The 21,728-nt window shown below is 45.9% G+C and overlaps 2 protein-coding genes across 7 annotated transcripts in view; one reads left to right on the top strand and one right to left on the bottom strand.

Moving 5' to 3' along the window:
• The first annotated feature begins 895 nt into the window (after positions 1-895).
• Positions 896-9,333, top strand: FABP3 (fatty acid binding protein 3). The gene is made up of 4 exons (XM_003415451.3): positions 896-1,026; positions 5,457-5,629; positions 7,515-7,616; positions 9,045-9,333. Exons 1-4 carry the CDS (start codon positions 954-956, stop codon positions 9,096-9,098), a joined length of 402 nt encoding a protein of 133 aa, XP_003415499.1. The 5' UTR covers positions 896-953; the 3' UTR covers positions 9,099-9,333.
• A 22-nt stretch (positions 9,334-9,355) lies between these two features.
• ZCCHC17 (zinc finger CCHC-type containing 17) overlaps positions 9,356-21,728 on the bottom strand; it is a 98,516-nt gene continuing 86,143 nt past the window's right edge. For 4 of the 6 annotated variants that reach the window (XM_023554463.2, XM_023554465.2, XM_023554467.2 and 1 more), the window contains one exon: positions 9,356-10,969. In XM_023554463.2, the coding sequence (XP_023410231.1) occupies positions 10,760-10,969 (210 nt within the window). In that variant the 3' untranslated portion in view covers positions 9,356-10,759. The remainder of the gene's footprint in view (positions 10,970-21,728) is intronic. The other 2 variants (XM_003415450.4, XR_002787053.2) reach the window with 2 other exon arrangements.

Here is a 21,728-nt window from a genome sequence, read left to right as displayed (position 1 = left end):
AAACAACTCTTTAAAGTTCTAGTAAAGTGCAGGCTCACTTGTGAATGCTCCTGTGCAGAGGTCAGAGAACGGGCCGTGGGGAGAGCGGAGCTGGTTGAGGGAAAAGAATTTCTGAGGGTTTGGGAGAGGGAACAACCTGAACAGGAGCTCCGCTAAGTACCTGGAGGTCAAAAAAACTTGGAACACTTGGAGGGGCAGGTGGGGTGCTGGACTGCGCTGCAAAAAAGCACCCGCAGGAGACATTCCTCAGGGAGGGGCGAGCACGTGTGGGGCGGGGAGGAGGAGAAGGGTTACACTTTGGCCCAGAGGAGGTGGAGGGACAGGGGCAGTGGCAGGCGAGCGCGGACTCTGGAGCCAGCTAGACCAGGCTTGCAATCTGGACGCCAATTAACTTCCTCCTCCTCACTCCTTGTGGCCCTGTCCGTTCCCCTCTGCTCCTCACGTATAAAATGAGGACAATGGTGCCTGCCACCAGAGCTCTCCCTGGCCGGGGCATCCACCCAAGGGCAAGTTTCCTTTCTCCTCTAGCCTCTCATCTCTGCTCGGGCCCCAAGCACGGGGAGGCACTGGAGGGCAGATGTCCGTGGCTTGCGCCCTACCTCCCGGGAACCGTGCCCCCAGCCGCTTCCTTCTCAGATTCAGACGAGCGCCTGGAGGCTAGGGACGGGAGCAGGTCCTACCAGGCGCAGATGCTGACGCACGCGAGCGAGGCGCCACGTCCCGGCCACCTCCCCCCCTCCTCCCCCCAGGCAGGCAGGAGGCTGGGCGCCTAGCCCCTGCTAGCGCGCGCCGGCCTCAGGCTTCCTATTTCGGGAGCCGGGGGCGTGGGTCACGTCTACATCACGTGATGTAAGGGCTATTTAAAGCGCCACCTGGGGCAGGGAGCTGCCGGTCCGGGGTCCTCGCACGCCTGCTGTCTTGTCGCTTCTTCCCCTGCGTAGCCCAGTCTCACCATGGTGGAAGCCTTTGTAGGCACCTGGAAGCTAGTGGATAGCAAGAATTTCGATGACTACATGAAGTCGCTCGGTGAGCGGGGCTCGGGATGCTGAGCTAGGGAGGGGCTGGAGGCTCCTGCCCTAGGTGCTGTCCTGCGCGCCGGCTGCATCCCTCCTGGTAAAGGCTGGGAAGTAGGGGGACGCGAACGTAGCAACCCGGGGCGGAACATGCAGGGGACTTTTGGAAGGGCGCTTCCATGGTCTGAACCACGGAGAGGGACACCCAGCTAGCAAGGAGGCAGATAATGCTAGTCCAAATGGGAGCAGGGAGGCGCTTTCCAGGAAGAGGGGTATATGCTCTGGAGGCGGGAAGGGGATTTGGATCAAAGGAGAGCATTAACGGCATCAGGTGGGAGGCTAGCTAGGGGAGAAAAACAGGGCCACGGGTTGTTTAGGAATTGTGGCTCAATGGTTAAGAACTTGGCTGCTAACCAAAAGGTCGGCAGTTTGAATACACCAGCCACTCTTTATAAATGCCGTGGGGCAATTTTTCTGTCCTATACGTTCTGTTTGAGTCGGAATTGACTCCACGGCAGTGGGTTTTGGCTTTTGGTGAGCACCAGCCAGGATGGGGCGGCGGGGTGGACAGGGATTAGAGCATAGCCTAAAGTAGGACTTGCCTAGGAGGGAAACGGAGCGGAGAACGTGAATCAGATGTGGGAAGAGGTGAGATAGGGGCTGCCCGGATTAGCAACAATCCCTGCCCCTCCATGTTGGGCTGGGGAAAGGACTGTCCACGTAGAATGCCGTCTTTCTCACCAGTTGGTCTCTGACCTTGTGCAGGGGTATGTAACCAGGCTTTACCAGTGCTCGGTGGTACATATACTGACCACGAACTTCTTCAGCCTCAGGGCTTTATTGGGAAGCTGTTGCACCGCTGACAGTGCAGGCTGCAGCAAGACAGGGGCTTTATGAGCGCTTAAAAGCTAGGAAACACACATGTGCCGCCAATTAGTCTTTATGGGGTTTGTATGAAGTGTCTGAATTTTTAATAAGAAAAACAAATTTTTTAAAATTTTGTTTCATATATGTACTAATAAGACCCCGGTGGTGATTCTGGGGCATAATTAGTGGAACCTCGTATGTACCACTAAACACTTAGGGTATACTTGGGCGGGGGGGGCAAGAAAAAAAATCTGTACTACCTACCAAAAACTCACTCATGATTCCACATGTTCCCATTAATGAACACACACGGTATCGACAAAAAATTCAAAGCAGAAAATACTTGGGTCACCAAAGGGTTAATCACTGTCAGTGAGCTTACTGCTAGGGCGGGGCAAGAGGGCTGCTCACCAGCTGGGCATATCTTACCTCCCAAGACTCAGCACTCCTTAAAAAAAAAAAAAAACCATTGTCTTTGAGTTGATTCCAACTCATGGTAACTCCATGTGTCAGAGTACAACTATGCTCCACAGGGTTTTCAATGGCTGATTTTTAGTCTGCAGATGGCCAGGCCTTTATTCCAAGGCTTCCCTGGGTGGACTCAAACTTCTAACCTTTCAATTAGCAGTCAAGTGCATAAACCATTTGCACCACTCAGGGCCTCCGGGCACCCCTTGCAGAGAAGTGGAGAAGACCTTTGGTCTTGTGGGGTGTAGCAGAGGGTCCCAGAGCAAGGTCATGCCCTATTAAAGGTAGGGAGGGCCTAGGAGGGTGGGGATAGCTGTGTGGTGTTAGGGATGGGTAAGAATAAAGATTCAAAGAATCTTACAAAGGTGAGAACCTTGGAGATCTTCCATACCTTGCCTAGTTCAACAGATGGGGAAAGGGGGGTCCAGAGAAAGCATACATAGCAATTCTACAACACAGCTGATGTGAAAACCTAGGTTTCTAGAGCTGTAATCCAGAGCTCTTCCCACTACTCTATAGGCTCTGGAAGTGGGAGATTTGCTTAGTCCTTTGACCTCAACCTTTCCCCTCCAGATTTGGGCTTAGATGGAGAGGGAGATATTTTTTCTCCGAAGTTCCCTGCTATGAGATTAGTCTACACCCTCAGGCTGGGACAGGGGAAACCAGAGGAGTGTTCAGTCAAGAGCTGGGCTCCATGCCTTCCTCCCAAGGCAGAAGGCTGGATTGTGGCAGATACCCAGAGAAGTGGGGGAGGTCCACTTCTGGCACCTTTCAACTCTGCTCCTAACCCTTTTATGAAAAAGAGCCCATGAGTGTTGGCTCTTGAGGCCAAAGCTCTGAACTGCCCCTACCCTATGCTGGGCACTATGCCCAGTGACTCCAGCCATTCTTGGAGAAGAAGGGGGGGGGCGGGCAGCTGTTGGGAAGGCTGGAATAACCAGGTTTACTTCCTCCTCCCAAAGATTCCCATAGCAGACATCTGGACCAAAGAGTAGAGTCCTAAATGGGACTGCAACATCCTTACCACTCTTGTTCCCTTATTCTGTCCTAACTTGGGTTAGGGAACTGGTCTCCCTAAAATCCTACTGCCTTTGGGCAGCTCGTATTAGGAGACTGAGACTCCATCCAGCCTGCTCTTCTCACTGTACAGAAACCTGAGGCCCAGTGGGGATAAAGACCCTCCTCACCTCTCAGTAAACAGCATTAGCTTCGTTTCTAAAAGAAACCAGCTCTTCCCTAGTCTCCTTAACTGTCATTCCAGTTACTTTCTCTTGGCTCAGTTGCACACTTACCCCACAGTAGTTCCCCTCCTCAAACACTCCGCACCTCTGGGTGAGTCCTAAGCAAGCAGAGCTCCCAGTGTAGCCCAAGGGCTTGCTTTGTGCTGTGTGTGTGACTGGCCTGGGGTGAGGCCCAGTGCCTCATAGGCCAGGCAGGGTGTGGGGGCATCAGCCCTTGCCCCTCTTGCTTTAGACCATGGGATTAGGGGGCAAAGAGGCCCAGCCTGGCACCAGCAACTGCAGGCACACCTGGTGGCCTTGGTGCCTGGGCTGAGTGTGTCCTGGAGGCAGAATGGCCCAGAGGAATAATGAACACTGTGGAGCCAGTTAATCCTAGATTCAAATCCAGGTTTGACTTTGGGCAAGTTAGTTCATTCTCTGAGCCTCATTTGTAAAATGGAGATAATAAAACCTACCTTTCCTGGCTGTTGGATAGAACAGATTAGACAGAGATGGTGACAGCCTTTCTCTGAAGTCCCCACCTATGAGATTATCCTCAACCCCCAGGCTGGTACAGGAGAAACCAGAATGGTTTTCATGATCAGAGCTGGCTGCTGGTAAAATGTGCCAGGCACATTTGGGGATTTTACACACACCACTTTATCACACTGGGCTGCTTCCTGCCTCATCTTTGTCTTGGAGAATGGCTCAGCATAGGCTGCGGGGAACAGAGGGACAGGGCAGTCATGAGAGGTTAGTGGCAAAAGGACAGATGTCCACAGAAGCCACAACCTGAAGGGGTGAAGGCTTTGCTTAAAAGCTCTTTCTACCTCACTTGCTGGCAGGACACTTAGGACTTTGCCCAGCTCCCAGGGAAGCCATGCTTGGGTCAGGATGGGAGTCCTCACAGGGTATTAGACTAGAAGGTAGAAGACTAGGATTTGAGTCCTGGCCACGCCCACTGACAATACCACCTTTGGCTTCTTCTAAACCTGTACAATGTGACAAACAGTCCCTTTCTACCTACCTTCCAAATAATGGATGAGAGGAGGCTTTGAAAATGCATTGTTGCCAGGTCTGGGGGGACAGGAGTACCAGTGCTCCTTAGGTTTCAGGCTGAATACTTCCCAAAGTCAAAACTTCTTGTTCCTAAGGCTTTGGTAGGCTGAGTCCACATTCCTCTTCCTTCCTTAGCCTGTGATTTGAAAGTTGCTCAGGTACCCTGGAAGGAAGCCCTGCACTCCAGCCTTGGGAGGCGGTACAGCTGAGCAGCTAAGTGGGCTTTAGAGTCAAACAATTCTGGGTTTGCATCCCAGATATGTGACTCTGGGCTTCAATGCTATCTGAGTTCTTGCATCTGTAAAATGGAGATAACCCTTCAGGGAGGCTGGAAGGATTGAAGGAGATAATGTACAGTTCTTAGCACACAGAAAGCATTCAATAAATGATAACCAAAACCAAACCCACTGCCCTCGAGTTGATTCCGACTCATAGCGACCCTGTAGGACAGAGTAGAACTGCCCCTAGAGTTTCCAAGGAGCGCCTGGCGGATTTGAACTGCCAACCTTTTGGTTAGCAGCTGTAGCACTTAACCACTACGCCACCAGGGTTTCCTTCAACAGATGACAGCGTATTCTAATCCCAGCTCTGCCTCTGACTTGCTGTGGCATGTCTAAAGTTTCCCATCTGTCTAATGGGATCAATAGTATCTGTTCACTGCACACAGCAAAGAGGAAGACTGAATTAAGAAAACGGCCATGCAAAGCCTCTGAAAGCTAGTTCTCCTCTTCCCTCTTCTCCACACGCAAGCCTAAGAGTTGCTTCTTGAGTTTCTTGTACCTGCCTCCCCTCTCCAGCTCATATACCTGTAATCTTCCCCTTTTCTCAGGTGTGGGTTTTGCTACCAGGCAGGTGGCTAACATGACCAAGCCTACCACAATCATCGAAGTGAATGGGGACACCATCATCTTAAAGACACAGAGTACCTTCAAGAGCACGGAGATCAGCTTCAAGCTGGGAGTGGAGTTTGATGAGACAACAGCAGATGACAGGAAGGTCAAGGTGAGTCAGGGTAAAGGGCACTGAGGTACAGGGTGCTAGGACCCTGAGGACAACAGGCTGGTTTGGTAGTTTTGACTAGCTGTCATTGCACCCTGAGGGACAGGCTGTTATAGGCGATTAAAGTAAAGCAAGGTTCATAAAACCTGTGCAGGGCTGGAATGTCCCAGGAGCTAAATGCATGTTAGTTCTTCTATTTTCCTCCCTTACTTCTCAGGGAGCATCCACTAGCTGCCTCTGGGAGTGCCAGGGCAAAAATCTTAGCCTTGAGGGCAGCACAGAGCCAAGATGTTCTTCTGACCTCAGTGTCAACTACAGCTCCAGCTGGGTGACCTTGTGCAAGGCATGCAATAGCTCTGGGTTTCTGTCCCCTTCCGTACATAGATGGGAGAGTTACATGGTTATGGCTGTGACCTGGAATGCTTTGGGAACAATGCCCAGAAATCAGAGCCCTCTACTTAGTGACAAGGTCATCCTGGCCTCCAGCAGCAAAGGAGGCAGCTAGGGACAAGAGGTTGAGACCTACTCAAATGCTTCATCTTCTCCAGCCCCCAACTCCTGGGCTTGGCCAATGACCTTGAACAAGTTCTGTTGCTGCAGGCGGACAGGCAGGAGGAGCTATGAGGTTCTAGGATGGGGCATTCACATTTTCTTGGGTGTTTGCAGTGTCTTCTCACCAAGCCTTAAGCCCTCAGCGTCAGGGCTCTGTCAAGCTGCTGTGGCTCTGTCTGTCTTGGCAGCTTGCCTCAGGCTTCCTAGCCCTGGGCCAGGCATAGGAGGGCGAGAACTAAGGGGATCTGACCCCTACAGGGTATCCCTACAGCAGTATCCTTCCCACCTTCACCCTGTCACCCTCTTAGCTGTTTCCTCTTCCTCCAAGCTGTCCCAGGAAGGACAAAGGAGGGTCTGGTCTTCTTGTAGAGAAAGAGGAGCTGGAGCCCAGCCCAGGATCACATAGGAGCCTGGCAGCCGGCTTTGGATAAGGTGGCTGTCTCAATACATTCGCCTACCTCCCTGGCCTTGCCCACCTTCTTGAGAGGCAAGAACTCCAGTTAAATCCAATAGTAGTCCTAGGGCACCCAGGCCAAAAGCAGTCTGTAACACAGACACAGACACAGACACAGACACACACAAAACCTCCTTCTCAGATTCTCCTATTGAATCCTGCCCAGTCAGGGTCCTATAGGCTGGCCCCCCAATTCACAGAGAAGAAATGCCTGGGAGAGCTGCCAATTGAGAACCAGCAGATGCAGGCTGGAAGAGCCCAGGGACTAAGCCTGCTTTTGACCTTGGGAAGTGGAACACTTCAAGAGCACCCAGTCCTGGGACCCTACAATTGCTTCCCATTTGTCAGCTGAAAGGGTCAAATGATGTGGATGTAGAAAAGGGGTGGGAAGTCAAAATTTCCAATACGTCTCATCACCAGGGGTGTGACTGTTAGATATTACGTGGTAACCACAAGGCCAGAGAGAGATACTCAGGACTACTACTCCTCAGCCAGTAGTCCAGGGACATAGACTGATACATGCCCTCTGTATCTTAGAGGAGCTGGGGCATCTCTTAGACTACAAGATAACTGCCCATCTCAAAGGCTGGTGGTGCTTTTCAGAGCCAGACTGCCTGGCTCCAGCATACTGCCTGCCTCTCCCTTACTCTGCCAATACCTTAAAGCCCTCCCCTACCCCATCTAGGCAATAGTGGAGCAAAGACTGGAGATGAACTAGACATCCTGCAGGCTAGGATGGAGGCAGGTTGCCTGAGTTCTGATCCCAGCGCCATCTCTGGTTTTGGTCAGAGGCTGAGTCCTCTGAGGTCCCAGTGACCAGAACCCATCCTGCCCCCAATCCCGGCCGAGGTCACAAATCAGGTCTCTACTGTCTTTCTACAGTCTACTGTGACGCTGGATGGAGGCAAACTTGTCCACGTACAGAAGTGGGATGGGCAAGAGACGACACTTGTGCGGGAACTAAGCGATGGGAAACTCATCCTGGTAAGATGGGCAACTTCAGCGCCTTACCTAACTGGTTACTACTACACTGCCCCTTCAGCCAAGCCTGTTTTAAAAAGCCAAGATCCTCCTCTGGGAATGATGGAACTAGGAAAGTGAAGGATTAGGTGGGAATTTTCTGTATAGTAGCTTTACAGCAGCTCTGTAGTAGCTCAAATCTCAGCTTACAGGCTGCATGACCTTGGACAAGTCAACGTCTCGGGGTCTAACTATAAAGTGAGTATTAATATTACTAACCTTGTAGGCTGCTGGGAGGTCTGAAGGAGATAGCATATGTATAGCACAAAGCACCAGCGTGCTGGGAGGAATACAGTAGATGCTCGCTCCATAGCGTGAGTTTCCTCCTTCTATGTTGCCCCTTTGCCTCCATCCCAGGGAGAGAGAAAGCAGGGCCAAATCTGACCCCAGGCCCTCTACACGAGGCTCCCCTCTCCTATCACAGCACTCCCTTCATTTCTCCTCCCAGGACTGCACTGACACATGCAAGGCCTTTGGGCAGGGACAAGGCTAGTGACGGATCCTCTAGATGACAGTGCAGTCCTCTCTACCTCATCTCAGCCCCACCTCCTCTGCACTTACCATGTACCAGCCTATTGCAAGTACCTCACTACCGGGTAGGAAGTGACACAACCAGGCCAGCAAATCTGTCTTTTCAGAGATCATACTGAAGACTTCACCCAGAGAATGTAGCCTTGACTGACACCTCCAGACCCAGGGACAGAAATATCAGCCACCTGTGGTCTCTGCCTCCTAACTCTGTGAGGCGTCATGTTTTTGCCTTGGCATTTTAACTTCAGACCTTGGGTCAGTGTACGAAGCTAACTGTTTTACTGAACTCACGAGGGGAAGGCGTCTCTGCAGGGTTAGGAATGAGAGACAAGATACAGGAATGCAGGTCTGAATACTGGGAATTGGACTATATTCTTCCAGGAAGTGGTAAGGCCACGGGTCTAGCTCTAAGAAGCCAGACTGGATGTTCGGTGCTAGAGCTCTGGCCATGGCACTACCCTAAGCTAGGGGAAGAAGGAACGGACCGTTAGTGGTCTAGCACAGCCCTTTCCCAAGAGTCTCTAGACATTTTTATTCACCTATTTGTCTACCATGTGCCAGGTGCTGTCTTAAGCACCAAGGATGAAGAAAGCTGAATGGTACAAGGCAAAGAGTGTGAACTCTGGGATCTTGACCAAGTTACTTCCTCTTTCAAGGCTCATTTTTCCAAATCTCTAAAATGAGAATTATAATACCTATCCTAAAGACTTGGTATACGGATAAGAAAAAATATATGTAAAGAACCTGGCACATAATAAGTACTCAATCAACGAAGGTTTTTATGATGAAGGTAGAGGGCTTTCTCCATCAGAATGGAGAGTGCCCCCACCTCTACCCTAACCTAACTGTCTCTCCTTCCAGACGCTCACCCATGGCAGTGTGGTCTGCACTCGCACCTACGAGAAAGAGGCATGAGCCTGCCCACTCCTCCACGGACTGCTCTGCCAATCGGCTACCACTGGACTCAGCACCAGATTGCCTCATTTTTTTCCCTTTGGCATTTTGTATAAATCCACTTTGGGGAATTCTTCTGGGACCACCCTGGTTCTGGTTCCCATTGTGTATGCTTTTTTTTTTTTATTTTTTAACTGTATCCAAAGGGTACTCTGAGGTCAATAAAGCAAAGCCCAAGGGCACCCAATTGCCTTTTGCCTTTGGTGACATGAGTCTGGAAGTCTGTTTCCCCTGTAAGTCAGCCCATGGACAGAAATGACTGTCTGAAGATCACACAGAAACACTGGATGAGAGACTGGAATGGACAGTCTCAGGGACAGTGGTAGTCAGCGATCACCTTATGCATTCAGTAATAAAACATCTGTACCTACACCTTACCTTTACACTGCCCCCCATGGTCAGATGAGCTAGCCCAACCTGGAAAACTTGGTGCGAGAGCCTTCCCAGTGCATCTATCCCACACAGAATGCTCTTGGAGCTGGGCAGTTTTCTTTTTCTATGGAATGCTTTGGTCTGTCCCTTTCTAGAACTCAGACTGTGGACATCATATCCAGGCTTGTGCCATGGCAGTGGAAGAAAATGACCACTGGCCAAGATGACTGCTGAGCTCTGGCCTATGCCTCAGGCCAGTACTCTTGGTTATAAATTCTTGCTGGTTCTCTACTCAACTCTGGGGGGATGAGGTCATCTGATCGTTAGAGAGGAGGGCTTATAAGTGATGTCCCAAGAAGGCTGTGACCTGCTAGTGCACCTGGCTCTGTACTTGAGCTGGGCCTCTCTCCAACATATAAAGTATCATATTAAATGTTTCTCGACTAATGCAAGCTCAGTGACTTTAAGTTTGTAAGTTACCCAGGAAGAGGGATTAAAGGAATAAGAACTTTTAGTAAGTTGAAAACCAAACACATTTCCATCAAATGCCAGGAATTTAAGCAGAGACCTGAAGTGGAACTGACTGACTTGCACAGTAGTAAATACACAGTAGAGCAATGATCTTGGCTTGGGCTGTCTGGTTCAGTGGTCTGGCAGAATGTCACACACAGGCTCAGTCACTGTAAACTATCATTTTCTGGCTGTGGCCAACGGCTGGCACTTGTACAGAGTAGAGCCATGTTACAGAGAATGGAGGAAGTGAGCACCACTTCTTACCATGCTCTCCCTCATGCTTCCAGTCTCTCTCTGCCCCCATGCTGGAGGCAACAAGGATCACCCACCAATCAACCCAGGACAGACCAGCAGGGAGCGGCTGATTACTCTGTTCTTCTCTGACTACAGCCAGACTCAACCTCCACAGCAGTACCTGTGGCTCTAGCCTGGGCTCCTATATAGGAATCCAGCTCTGGCAGTTGCAGCTGGAGAGGGCAATGGGATCTCCTGCTGAATGATGTTAGGTGAGTGCATGGGTGAGCTGCAGAGGTCACTTGCGAAGGGACCAGGAGTGATAAGGAAATAACTCATTCAGGCAGCTACTATTGACATCTAACTCCCAACCATGCCTGCTACATGAGGGGAAGCCATCTCCCATGGGAGAGAAGAAAATGGGGTGGGAGACCTTTTTCTCACTACTGAGTCTTTTCAGGACCAAAGGCTTCAAGGGACAAAGCTCTTGGTTCCTTATTCTCTCAACCACCCCCTCCACTCTTTCCACTCTCACTCCTTGTGCTTCTTTTTATGCTTCTTTTTCTTCTTCTTCTTCTTTGCTGCCTTGCTGTCTTTTGATGTATGTCTTGCCCTCTTGCCTGTTTCACTCTCAGAGTCTGAGCTGTCAGAGTCAGATGACTTCCTGTCTCTATGTTTCTTTTTCTTCTTTTCCTGAAAAGAAAATTTAAAAACTAAACACTAGCATGAGTATTTTCTTTAAAAAATCATGACATGTAATCAATACAGGACTACTTAAATTATAAGACATTTTTATAATGGGCTAAAACACAGTTATTAAAAAAAAATAAGTACTGACAAGAAAAAATGGCCAGTTAAAAGCCTGTGAGCAGCCATCTAAGATACTCTACTGTCCACCCCTTTGGGAGCTAGGGAGAATGGAGAAAACTAAAGACACAAGGGAAAAGATCAGTCCAAAGGACTAATGAACTACATCTACCACGGCCTCCACCAGACTGAGTCCAGTACAACTAGATAGTGCCCGGCTACCACCACTGACTGCTGTGACAGGGATCACAATAGAGGGTCCTGCACAGAGCTGGAGAAAAATGTAGGACAAAATTCTAACTCACAAAAAAAGACCGGACTTACTGGCCTGACAAGAGACTGAAGAAACCCCGTGAGTATGGCCCCTGGATACCCTTCTAGCTCAGTAATGAAGTCACTCCTGAAGTTCACCCTTCAGCCAAAGATTAGACAGGCCCATAAAACAAAATGAGACTAAATGGGCACACCAGCCCAGGGGCAAGGACTAGAAGGCAGGAGGGGACAGAGAAGCTGGTAATGGGGAACCCAAGGTCGAGAAGCGAGAGTGTTGAGATGTCATAGGTTTGTTAATCAATGTCGTAAAACAATATGTGTACTGTTTCACGAGAAGCCATTTTGTTCTGTAAACCTTCATCTAAAGTACAATTAAAAAAAAATATATATATATATATACATATATATATCTATCTCCCCCAAAGTCTTCTTTAAACCAAACAGTAGTTTAGCTTAATTAGTAAAGAATGTCTGCTTTGAGTATTGTGCTCTTTTAAAGCACTATCTACGTGGGATTAACCTGACAACAACAACTTGAAAGGTCAGATAGGAAGCTTAGGGGACAGTGAGTTCATGTTAATGGGAGGAGGAACGATTTGGAAAAGGAGGATGAGAATGGTTGCACAACTTGAAGAATGTAATTAATGTCACTGAATTGTACATGTAGAAATTGTTGAACTGGTGTTTGTATATTTTCAACAACAAAAGTAAATAAAAAAAATTATTTAAAAAAAAAATGGCCAAAATAATGAAAGAATCAAGCCATAGTATAGTTTGATTGTAGACCCTGGTATGCTCAGTGTCTACACACACACACACACACACACACACACACACACACACACAGAGACAGAGACAGGAACAACAATGAAGGAAACCCTCAATGAGATGGCATGAACACAACAGCTACAACAGTGGACTCAGACGTCCCCACGATTATGAACATGGTTTGACCAGGCAATGTTGCACTGTGTTATACATAAGGTGGCCGTGAGTTGGAGCTGGCTCAAAGACATAACGATAATATATATAAATACATAGGTACACACATATAATGTGGTGTATATAAATATTTATACGCACCTGTATATAATATATACAGAAAACATGGGAAAGGACACAGAGCAAACTGGTAACAAGTGTCACCTCTAGGGAATGAACTGAATGGGCAAGGACAAGGGTTTTCCCTTTTACTTTATATAATTCTGTCCAGTTTGATTTAGAAAAAAAAGGAAAAATCATCCATTACTTTCATTTTTAAAAAACAGGATAGTAAAGCTCAAAGTAGCCCTTGGAGATCACCTAGTCTACCTAGAGAGTGCCCCACATGCCCAAAGTCACAAAACAAGAGTGACAGATATAGGACTCCTGACTGCCAGCCTGATTTCTATGAACACTCTGTTGCCAAGGAAAACAATTGCTGCCATGAATTAATGAGCTTCTACCTGCTAGCCTTGAATATTGATCACCTCTAACCTTTACAACAACTTCACAAGGTTATGAAGATGAAGAAGAAATCTCAGAAAGAACTTTTGCAAAACTATCAGTGGGCAACTAGAGTTTGGACTCCAGCATCTAGACTCTAAGCAGGGGTCTCTCCATGACACCATGCTGCCAAAGTGACATTATAAACCCATACAAAGTATGGGAGACAGGTCCTCAGGCTTCTATGGAGTGTCAGGACAATTTTCAGCCACTGCATAAGCCTTTTCTTTGAATTCCAAGTATCTATATTGGCTCAATAAGGTTTCTAGGACAAGGGAAAGATGACCAGAAGAAAAGAGCTGAAGAGGGTGAGGCTCCTGTTCCTCTTATGGGTTTCCTCCCAGCATCCTAAAAGCTGTCAGTTTGCCCAAATGATACACCAGGTCTCAGGAGCCAGCTGTAAGAAATGGTGGAAAGAGCAGAATCAGGCGTCTGAGAGACCTAGATTTGAGTTCTGGCTCTACTACTTACTATTCTGTAACCTTGGGTAAGTCATTTCACTTCACCGAAGCTTAGTCTCCTCAAATATAAAATGAGAATAATATGGCTGTGGCGAGGATGTAATGAGACAGTGTAAGTTATATTCAGTGAAATGCACGTATCTGGTACCTATTATTTTTTTCTAAATCATTGCTCTGCCTTTGGGGACTCAGAAAGCAAGGAGGCCTGGAAAGTGTGCTCCCTGAGTATTGCTAATGAACCAGAGGCCCCAGCTTTGCAAATTCACACGCTCTCGGTGTTCTGCCACTGAACTGCCTTTACCACAGTAAAGCAGAAAATAACTTTTCCCTCTTACAGATGAACACACTGTGGCTTTGGGAAGTCGAGAGCCACCTGTCCCAGATCACACAGGCTGGGTTGGGACCTGAATGTAGATCACGTGATTGGAAATCTCCTAAGTTTTCCTCTGTAGCACACAGGAGGCTTCATAGCATGGTGGTCAGAACAACTTTGGAATAAGACAGAATTAAGTTCAAATTACAGATTGCCACTTACTAGCTTGAGTAACACAAGTCACTCAACTTTTTTGAACCTCAGTTTTCTTTTGAATAAAATGAGAATGATAAATACCTTCTTCTAAGGACACAATGAAGATTAAACAAGCACTAACTATAGTACCTGATATATGGTATAGATACTCTGTGGTAGCTGGAAGTATTATCCTCTCATTTCACAGAAATCTGAATTTCTGAATGTCTAAGAGACTAGTCAACTATCTACAGCAGATGAGTCAAAGTTCTGAGGGGAGATTAAAGCAAATTATTTCCCAGGGTCTCCAAGGGAGCAGAGAGAAGGAGAAAAGCTTCCTAGACCCACATTACCACGATGTAGAAATCATGGCCAAGAGGGCCTGAGAGCTGGCAAAACAATGGTTTGGCCTACGTTGCTGCACCTTCCTGGATGGTAAGACCATGAAAGCCCACGACAGGAAATCACCAGGTTCTGCCCTTTAGGTGGCGTAGAGTCCTGGGAAAGTTAAGTAAGCAAATGTAGAGTCTGGCACCAATTTCCTCCAAGCCTGACCTAGCCTGGGTAAACAAATGAGGGAGGAGAGTAATAACACTTCTATACATCCAGATACAGGCTTACATTTTACAAAGCTTTCCGCATCCCTTATTTTGTTACTATAAAAATAATCACTTGAGAACCCTGGCACGCTGGAAAGTGATCTCTAGCTATCAAGGAGGACTTGGGGGGATATGGCCTTCTCCTGGACATCAATTTTGATGCAAAAGCTCTTTTACAGCCTGAACCCAAGAAAAACCAATCCTCTGGCAGGTGGCGTCACTTTCAATTTATGTCTAGCCTTAAGCTAGAGAACAATGAACAATTGCTTCAGAAGTTGCAGTTCCAGAAACTTGGGGTGAGGGGAGAAGAGAGGTAGATGAAGACCCAGAAGAAACTGGTTGTATGGTCCCTCGACTGCACTCATGAAGGAAGTGGGACAGAAGATAAAGGGCAAAAACATGACCCAGGGATCGAGTTAATGGTGAAGAGACCACGATGGACATGGAAGAGAAGCCATCGTTCAAAGGCCTGCAAGTCTTCTCTCAGAGGAAATCACATAGCCCTTGCTACAGGTGCCAGCCCATCCATTTTCTCTCTAGTTCCAAAACAGGGCAGAGCAGCCCACCCACTCACCCGCTGCCATCGAGTCGATTCCAACTCCTAGCGACCCTTTAAGAGCAGCCCAGTGTGGGAGAAAAACAAAAATGAGAAGGGGAATAACAGTAGCTAACATTTATTGAGTACTTAATTTGCTAGATGCTTGGCTAGGCACTTGGCATAGCTACCTCATCTAACCTTCAAAACAAATCTAAAAATAGGCATAATTATCCCTCTATTTTCAGGGAAAAAAGCTGTAACCTCAGAGAGATGAAGTGACTTGCCCAAGATCACACATTAAGTAAGTAACAGAACTTTGGTTTGACTCAGGCTGAGTTACACAAGAGATGCTTTTTAAAACCCTGTGTTATAGCACCTACCTACCTTAGCACTTTGCAACAAAAGGCACAGATCTGGCTAGACAGAAATCAGGCAAGCAAGCAAGCATAGGTTCACTCAGTCTCAAAAAGTCTTGAATCTCTAGGATGAATGTTGGGAAGTGGGACAGAAGGTGATTCCTGGCTAGAACTTGCCTTAAGGTGCTAGCATGCTATAACTTGGAAAGCAGAGGATAGGACCAGAAGAAAAAAGGTTTATCAATCAACTCTCAAATATTTACTGAACTTTATGGCTACAAAGCACTTTGGAGCACCGTAGTTACATACAATGTTGCCTAGGAGATAAAGAGAACACACAGATTCTTAATATAATTCAGACAGACGGAGAGCACATACTAGTGCAAAGCACAATGCAGGTGCTGGTGGATGTAAAGTAAACATACTCGGTAGTGGAGCCTGGCACCACCCCCTCCCAACCTGAGTCAACCTCATTAAACAAGGCAAAGAATAGCTCCTTATAATCACACAGTACATTCATTCAACAAATATTTACTGAGTACATTCTATAAGCCAGGAATATCATTAATTAATTTGTCTCACACTAATTAAGTGAGATCAGAAATCAGGGATCACGAGCCTTCAAGGAACAAATTATCTAGTCAGGGAGAAAGACTAATGAACATACTAGGCAGTCCATGTATGTGGTGTAAGAAAAGTACAAAAAAAGTGCCATGGACACACAACGGAAAGAAATCAATTATGTCCAAGGAATTGGAGGATGGCTTCCTCTCTCTAGGTAGGAACCAGATAGAGTTCTTTAGACAATGGGGCAGAGTCACAGCCCTGCATCCAAGAAATGACTGTTCTTGTCATTGCTATTCTCGTTCTCATGTATATGGTACAGCAGAGAACAACTGCAGTAGTCACATTAAAAGGGGAAAATGATACACTGATCACATGTAGCTAAACTTCACTATAATCGGTGGTCAGCCTGATCCTCGAGGCACATGCTTCTTCCTCACAATATACCAATGATTCAAGAAGACCCATGATGGCCTACAACAAATGAAAGAGGTCAGCAAAGAACAGACCACAAATTCATAGTAAGATTATCCAGGTCTTCACAGCAAAAACCTTTACTCCTATTTGATATCCCATTTCCATTCACGACATAGTTTCCTCTCTTTCTAATTATGCCCAGTAAAAATGACTTGCAATTTTCAGATACTAGGACAAAAACTGTCACAGGTACTGAATAGGCATACGGAACTAAACCAATGCATTCTAAATTTCTGGATAAGGTCATACATTCAATACATGTATGTTTGATGAAAAGAGGTGGGGGTTCAAGGTAGGACGATCTCTTACTTTTGCTGCTGTTCCTTTGGTATTACCCACCAGCAGCAGGAGCAGCAGAAGTCAGTCCTTATTAACTCCATAGCTGAGACCAGGTTTCACTGAGTGAAGAAACCCAAGGAACTACAGCTAGAAGTGGAGTAGTTAGTGACGACCTATTCTGCACCAGGCATTATTTGGAACAGGTGACATCCTTCCTCTATCCTGGGCCATTTCCTGGCTCTAAGATATGCCATCTGCTCCTGTCTTAAAGGCCCTGCATTATCCATTCTCTTCCATACCATACCACAGAAAAAAGCAGGACAAAACTCACTTATGTAAGAAGCAGAGGTGAGAGACTAACAGCCTCGGTTTCTCACTTTCCACTCAGAAAAAGTGAGTGACGTGTAAGTAGCCCAGCTATACTTCATTTCCTATCTTGGATGCTTGTAAGATCCTATCAAAAAACCTGTCACCATCAAGCCAATTCTGACTCATAGTCGCCCCAGAGGACAGAGTAGAAATGCTCCACAGGGTTTCTAAGAAGTGGCTGGTGGATTTGAACTGCTAAACTTTTGGTTAGCAGCCAAGCTCTTAGCCACTGTGCCACCAGGGCTCCAAGAGATACTATAAGCCCCTTTTTATTTGTGCTAGTTCAAGTGAGTTTCTGTCCTTTGCTATCACTTATACCTTGGCTGCTTATCTTTCTTTACTTACTATTAGCTGCTTGAGTGTAGGTGCTTCGACCTTTATTTCATGTGAGTAGCCTATCACGTGAGCCTTCCACATGCCAAGAATTCCTGCTACCCACTGACCGACTTGGTAGCATGGACGGCTGAAGGCATTCCCCTTCAGATGAAGCTACTCAGCTCTACACCTGACTCCTAGAGCTGACTAGTGATGGGATACATGTCTGAATCTATCTGGTGGCAGATGTCTGCCACTCTCACAATAATCCAAAAAATCTATCTCAGGTAAGATTTTCTACTGTTAAGGAAAGCCAACCTCCTATTTGAATTGAAGATTTAGAGGGTGAAAGGAAACAGACTAGAGGCCTGGAGTCTTGATTTATGGTTGTGAACAGAAACAGATAAATGGATGATGTCATATGGCTGGTAAGAGTAGCTAGTGACAAAGCAAAAATTGGCAAAGAAGTGACCGAGTGGGCCCTAAGAAGTCCAGCACCTACCACAATGCTAGATACATACAAATGCATTCAATGCATATTTGTTGGCTAACTAAATAATTTTGTCGTACTGTGGTGGCCTGCCTGTTGCTGTGGTACTGGAAGCTTTGCCACTGGTATTTCAAAGACCAGCAGGGTCACCCTTGGTAGACAGGGTTCAGCTGAACTTCCAGACTAAGACAGACTAGGAAGAAGGACCTGGCAGTCTACTTCTGAAAAAACTGGCCAGGGAAAACCTTATGAACAGCAGCGGAACATTGTCTGATATAGTGCCAAAAGATGGGCCCCTCAGGTTGGAAGACACTCAAAATATGACTGAAGAATAGCTGCCTCCTCAAAGTAGAGCTGACCTTAGCAACGTGGAGTCAAACTGTCGAGACCCTCCTTTGCTGATGTGGCATGATACAAAATGAGAAGAAACAGCTGCAAACATTTAATAATCAGAACGTAGAAGGTACCAAGTATGAACCTAGGAAAATTGGAAATTGTCAAAAATTAAATGGAACACATAAACATCGATATCCTAGGCATTAGTGAACTAAAATGAACTGGTAATGGCCATTTTGAATTGGACAATCATATGGTCTACTACGCTGTGAATGACAAATTGAAAAGGAATGGTATCGCATTCACTGTCAAAAAGAACATTCCAAGATCTATCCTGAAGTACAATGTTCTCAGTGACAGGATAATAGCCATATGCCTACAAGGAAGACCAGTTAATATGACTATTATTCAAATTTACCCACCAACCACTAATGCCAAAGATGAAGAAATCGAATATTTCTACCAACTTCTGCAGTCTGAAATAGATCAAACAACCAAGATGCATTGATAATTACTGGTGATTGGAATGTGAGAGTGGGAAACAAAGAAGGATTGGTAGTTGGAAAATATGGTCTTGGTGACAGAAACCATGCCAGAGATCACATGACAGGATTCTGCAAGACCAACAACTTCTTCAATGCAAATGTCTTTTTTGCAACAACGATGATATACATGGACATCACTGGATGAAATACACAGGATCAACTACACCCGTAGAAAGAGATGGTAGAAATGTTCAATATCATCAGTCAAAACAAGGCCAGGGGCCGACTGTGGAACAGATTATCAACTGCACATATGAAAGTTCAAGTTGGAATTGAAGAAAATTAGAACAAGTCCATGACAGCCAAAGTATGACCCTCAGTACATCCCACCTATATTTAGAGACCATCTCAAGAATTTTTTTTTTTTTTTTCTAGATTTGATGCATCGATCACTAATGACCGAAGACCAGATGAGTTGTGGAAAGACATCAAGGACATCATACATGAAGAAAGCAAGAGGGCATTAAAAAAGACAGGAAAGAAAAAAAAAAAGACTAAAATGGATGTCGGAAGAGACTCTGAAAGTTGTGCTTGAACTTAGAGTAGCTAAAGTGAAAGGAAGAAATGATGAAGTAAAAGAGCTGAACAGAAGATTTCAAAGGGCTCCTCAAGAAGACAAAGTATTACAATGAAATGTGAAAAGACCTCGAGTTAGACAACCAAAAGGGAAGAAAACACTCAGCATTTCTCAAGCTGAAAGAACTGAAGAAAAAATTCAAGCCTCAAGCTGCAATACTGAAGGATTCTATGGGGAAAATATTAAACAATGCAGGAAGCATCAAAAGAAGATGGAAAGAATACCCAGAGTCACTGTACCAAAAATAATTCATCAAAGTTAAACCATTTCAGGAGGTAGCACATGATCAAGGCCCAATGGTATTAAAGGAAGAGGTTTAAGTTGCACACTGAAGGTAGGGGAGAAAAACAAGGCTCCAGGAACTGACGGAATACCAATTCGGATGTTTCAACAAACAGATGAAGCGCTGGAAGTGCTCACTCATCTCTGCCAAGAAATTTGGAAGACAGCCTCCTGGCCAACCTACTGGAAGAGATCCATATTTTTCCCTATTCCGAAGAAAGGTGATCCAACAGAATGCTGAAATTATCGAACAATATCATTAATATCACATACAAGTAAAATTTTGCTGAAAATCACTTAAAAGCAGTTGCAGCAGTACATCTACAGAGAACTGCCAGAAATTCAGGCCAGATTCAGAAGAGGATGTGGAAGCAGCAATGTACATTGCTGATCTGAGAAGGATCTTGGCTGAAAGGAGAGAATACCAGAAAGATGTTTACCTGTGCTTTATTGACTATGCAAAGGCATTCGACTGTGTGGATCATGACAAATTATGGATAACATTGCTAAGAATGGGAATTCTAGAACATTTAATTGTGCTCATGAGGAACCTGTACATAGATCAAGAGGTAGTTGTTCGAACAGAACAAAGGTATACTTCATGATTTAAAGTCAGAAAAGGTGTGCGTCAGGGTTGTATCCTTTCACTATACTTATTCAATCTGTATGCTGAGCAAATAATCTGAGAAGCTAGACTATATGAAGAAGAATGGGACATCAGGATTGGAGAAACACTCGTTAACAACCTGAGATACGCAGATGACACAGTCTTGCTTGCTGAAAGTGAAAGGGACTTGAAGCACTTATTGAAGATGAAAACACTATAGCCTTCAGTATGGATTACAACTCAACATAAAAAAAAAATCCTCACAACTGGACTAATAAGTAATTTCACGATAAATGGAGAAAATACTAAAGTTGTCAAGGATTTCATTTTACTTGGATCTACAATCAATGCCCGTGGAAGCAGTAGGCAAGAAATCAAAGGACACATTGTATTTCAAAGGACACATTGTAAATCTGCTGCAGAAGACCTCTTTAAAGTGTTAAAAAGCAAAGATGTCCCTTTAAGGCCTAAGGTCTGCCTGACCCAAGCTATGGTGTTTTCAATCACCTCATATGCATGTGAAAGCTGGACAATGAGTAAGGAAGATCAAAGATGAACTGATGCTGTTGAACTGTGGTGTTGGTGAAAAATGTGGGTTATGTCATGGACCGCTAGGGGCATTGAACAGATGTGTCTTGGAAGAAGTACAGCCAAAACACTCCTTGGAGGCAAGGATTGCCAAGACTTCGTCTCACATACTTTGGATATGTTATCAGGAGGGAGCAGTCCCTGGAGAAGGGCATCATGCTTGGTAAAGTAGAGGGTCAAGAAAAAAGAGGAAGACCCTCAACGAGATGGATTGACACACTGGCTTCAACAATGGACTCAAGCATAACAAGGGTAAGGACGGCACAGGACTGGGCAGTGTTTTGTTTTGTCGTACACAGGGTTGGTATGAGTCAGAACCGACTCAATTGCACCTAACAATAACAACTGTAGATAAAAGGAGCCCTGGTGGCGCAGTGGTTAAATGCTCAGCCGTTAACCGAAAGGTCAGCGGTTTGAACCCACCCACCACTCCGAGGAAGAAAGATGTGGCAGTCTGCTTCCCTAAAAATTACAGCCTTGGAAACCCACAGGGCAGTTCTACTCTGTCCTATAGGGCTGCTATGAGTCAGAATCGACACGAGAGCACCTAACAATAGTAGATAGATAGAAAACTATCCCAGAGTAATAGTTTCAATAATATTTTCAAATATGGAAAAATCTATAAAGATAACCACAGAATTATTATTTATAATATATTTTTTAAAAGAAACAAACTCAATGTCCAACAATAACTAAATGATTAGGTGGTAATCACAATAGTAATAAAAACCAAACTCACTGCCGTTGAGTTGAATTCTGACTCACAGTGACCCACCCTACAGGACAGAGTAAAACTGCCTCAAAGGGTTTCCAAAGCTGTAATCTTTATGGAAGCAAACTAACACATCTCTCTCCCATGGAGTGGCTTGTGGGTTTGAACCACTGACCTTTTGGTTAGCAGCTAAGCACTCAACCACTGTGCCATCAGGGCTCCTGTAATAGTAATAGCTACCATTTACTGAGTGCTTGTTATGGTTGGTTGCCATCAAGTTGATTCCAACTCATCGTGATTCCAT

The sequence above is a fragment of the Loxodonta africana genome, chromosome 3 (assembly GCF_030014295.1).
Source record: "Loxodonta africana isolate mLoxAfr1 chromosome 3, mLoxAfr1.hap2, whole genome shotgun sequence".
Classification (NCBI taxonomy): domain Eukaryota; kingdom Metazoa; phylum Chordata; class Mammalia; order Proboscidea; family Elephantidae; genus Loxodonta; species Loxodonta africana.
This window is presented reverse-complemented; position numbering and strand designations above follow the sequence as displayed.

What these genes read in the sequence shown, in the direction of transcription:
- FABP3 (XM_003415451.3), top strand. Translation starts at nt 954, where the DNA reads ATGGTGGAAGCCTTTGTAGGCACCTGGAAGCTAGTGGATAGCAAGAAT. An exon ending in TGACTACATGAAGTCGCTCG is followed by an intron (nt 1,027 to 5,456) that starts GTGAGCGGGGCT and finishes CCCTTTTCTCAG; the next exon opens with GTGTGGGTTTTGCTACCAGG. An exon ending in GCGATGGGAAACTCATCCTG is followed by an intron (nt 7,617 to 9,044) that starts GTAAGATGGGCA and finishes CTCTCCTTCCAG; the next exon opens with ACGCTCACCCATGGCAGTGT.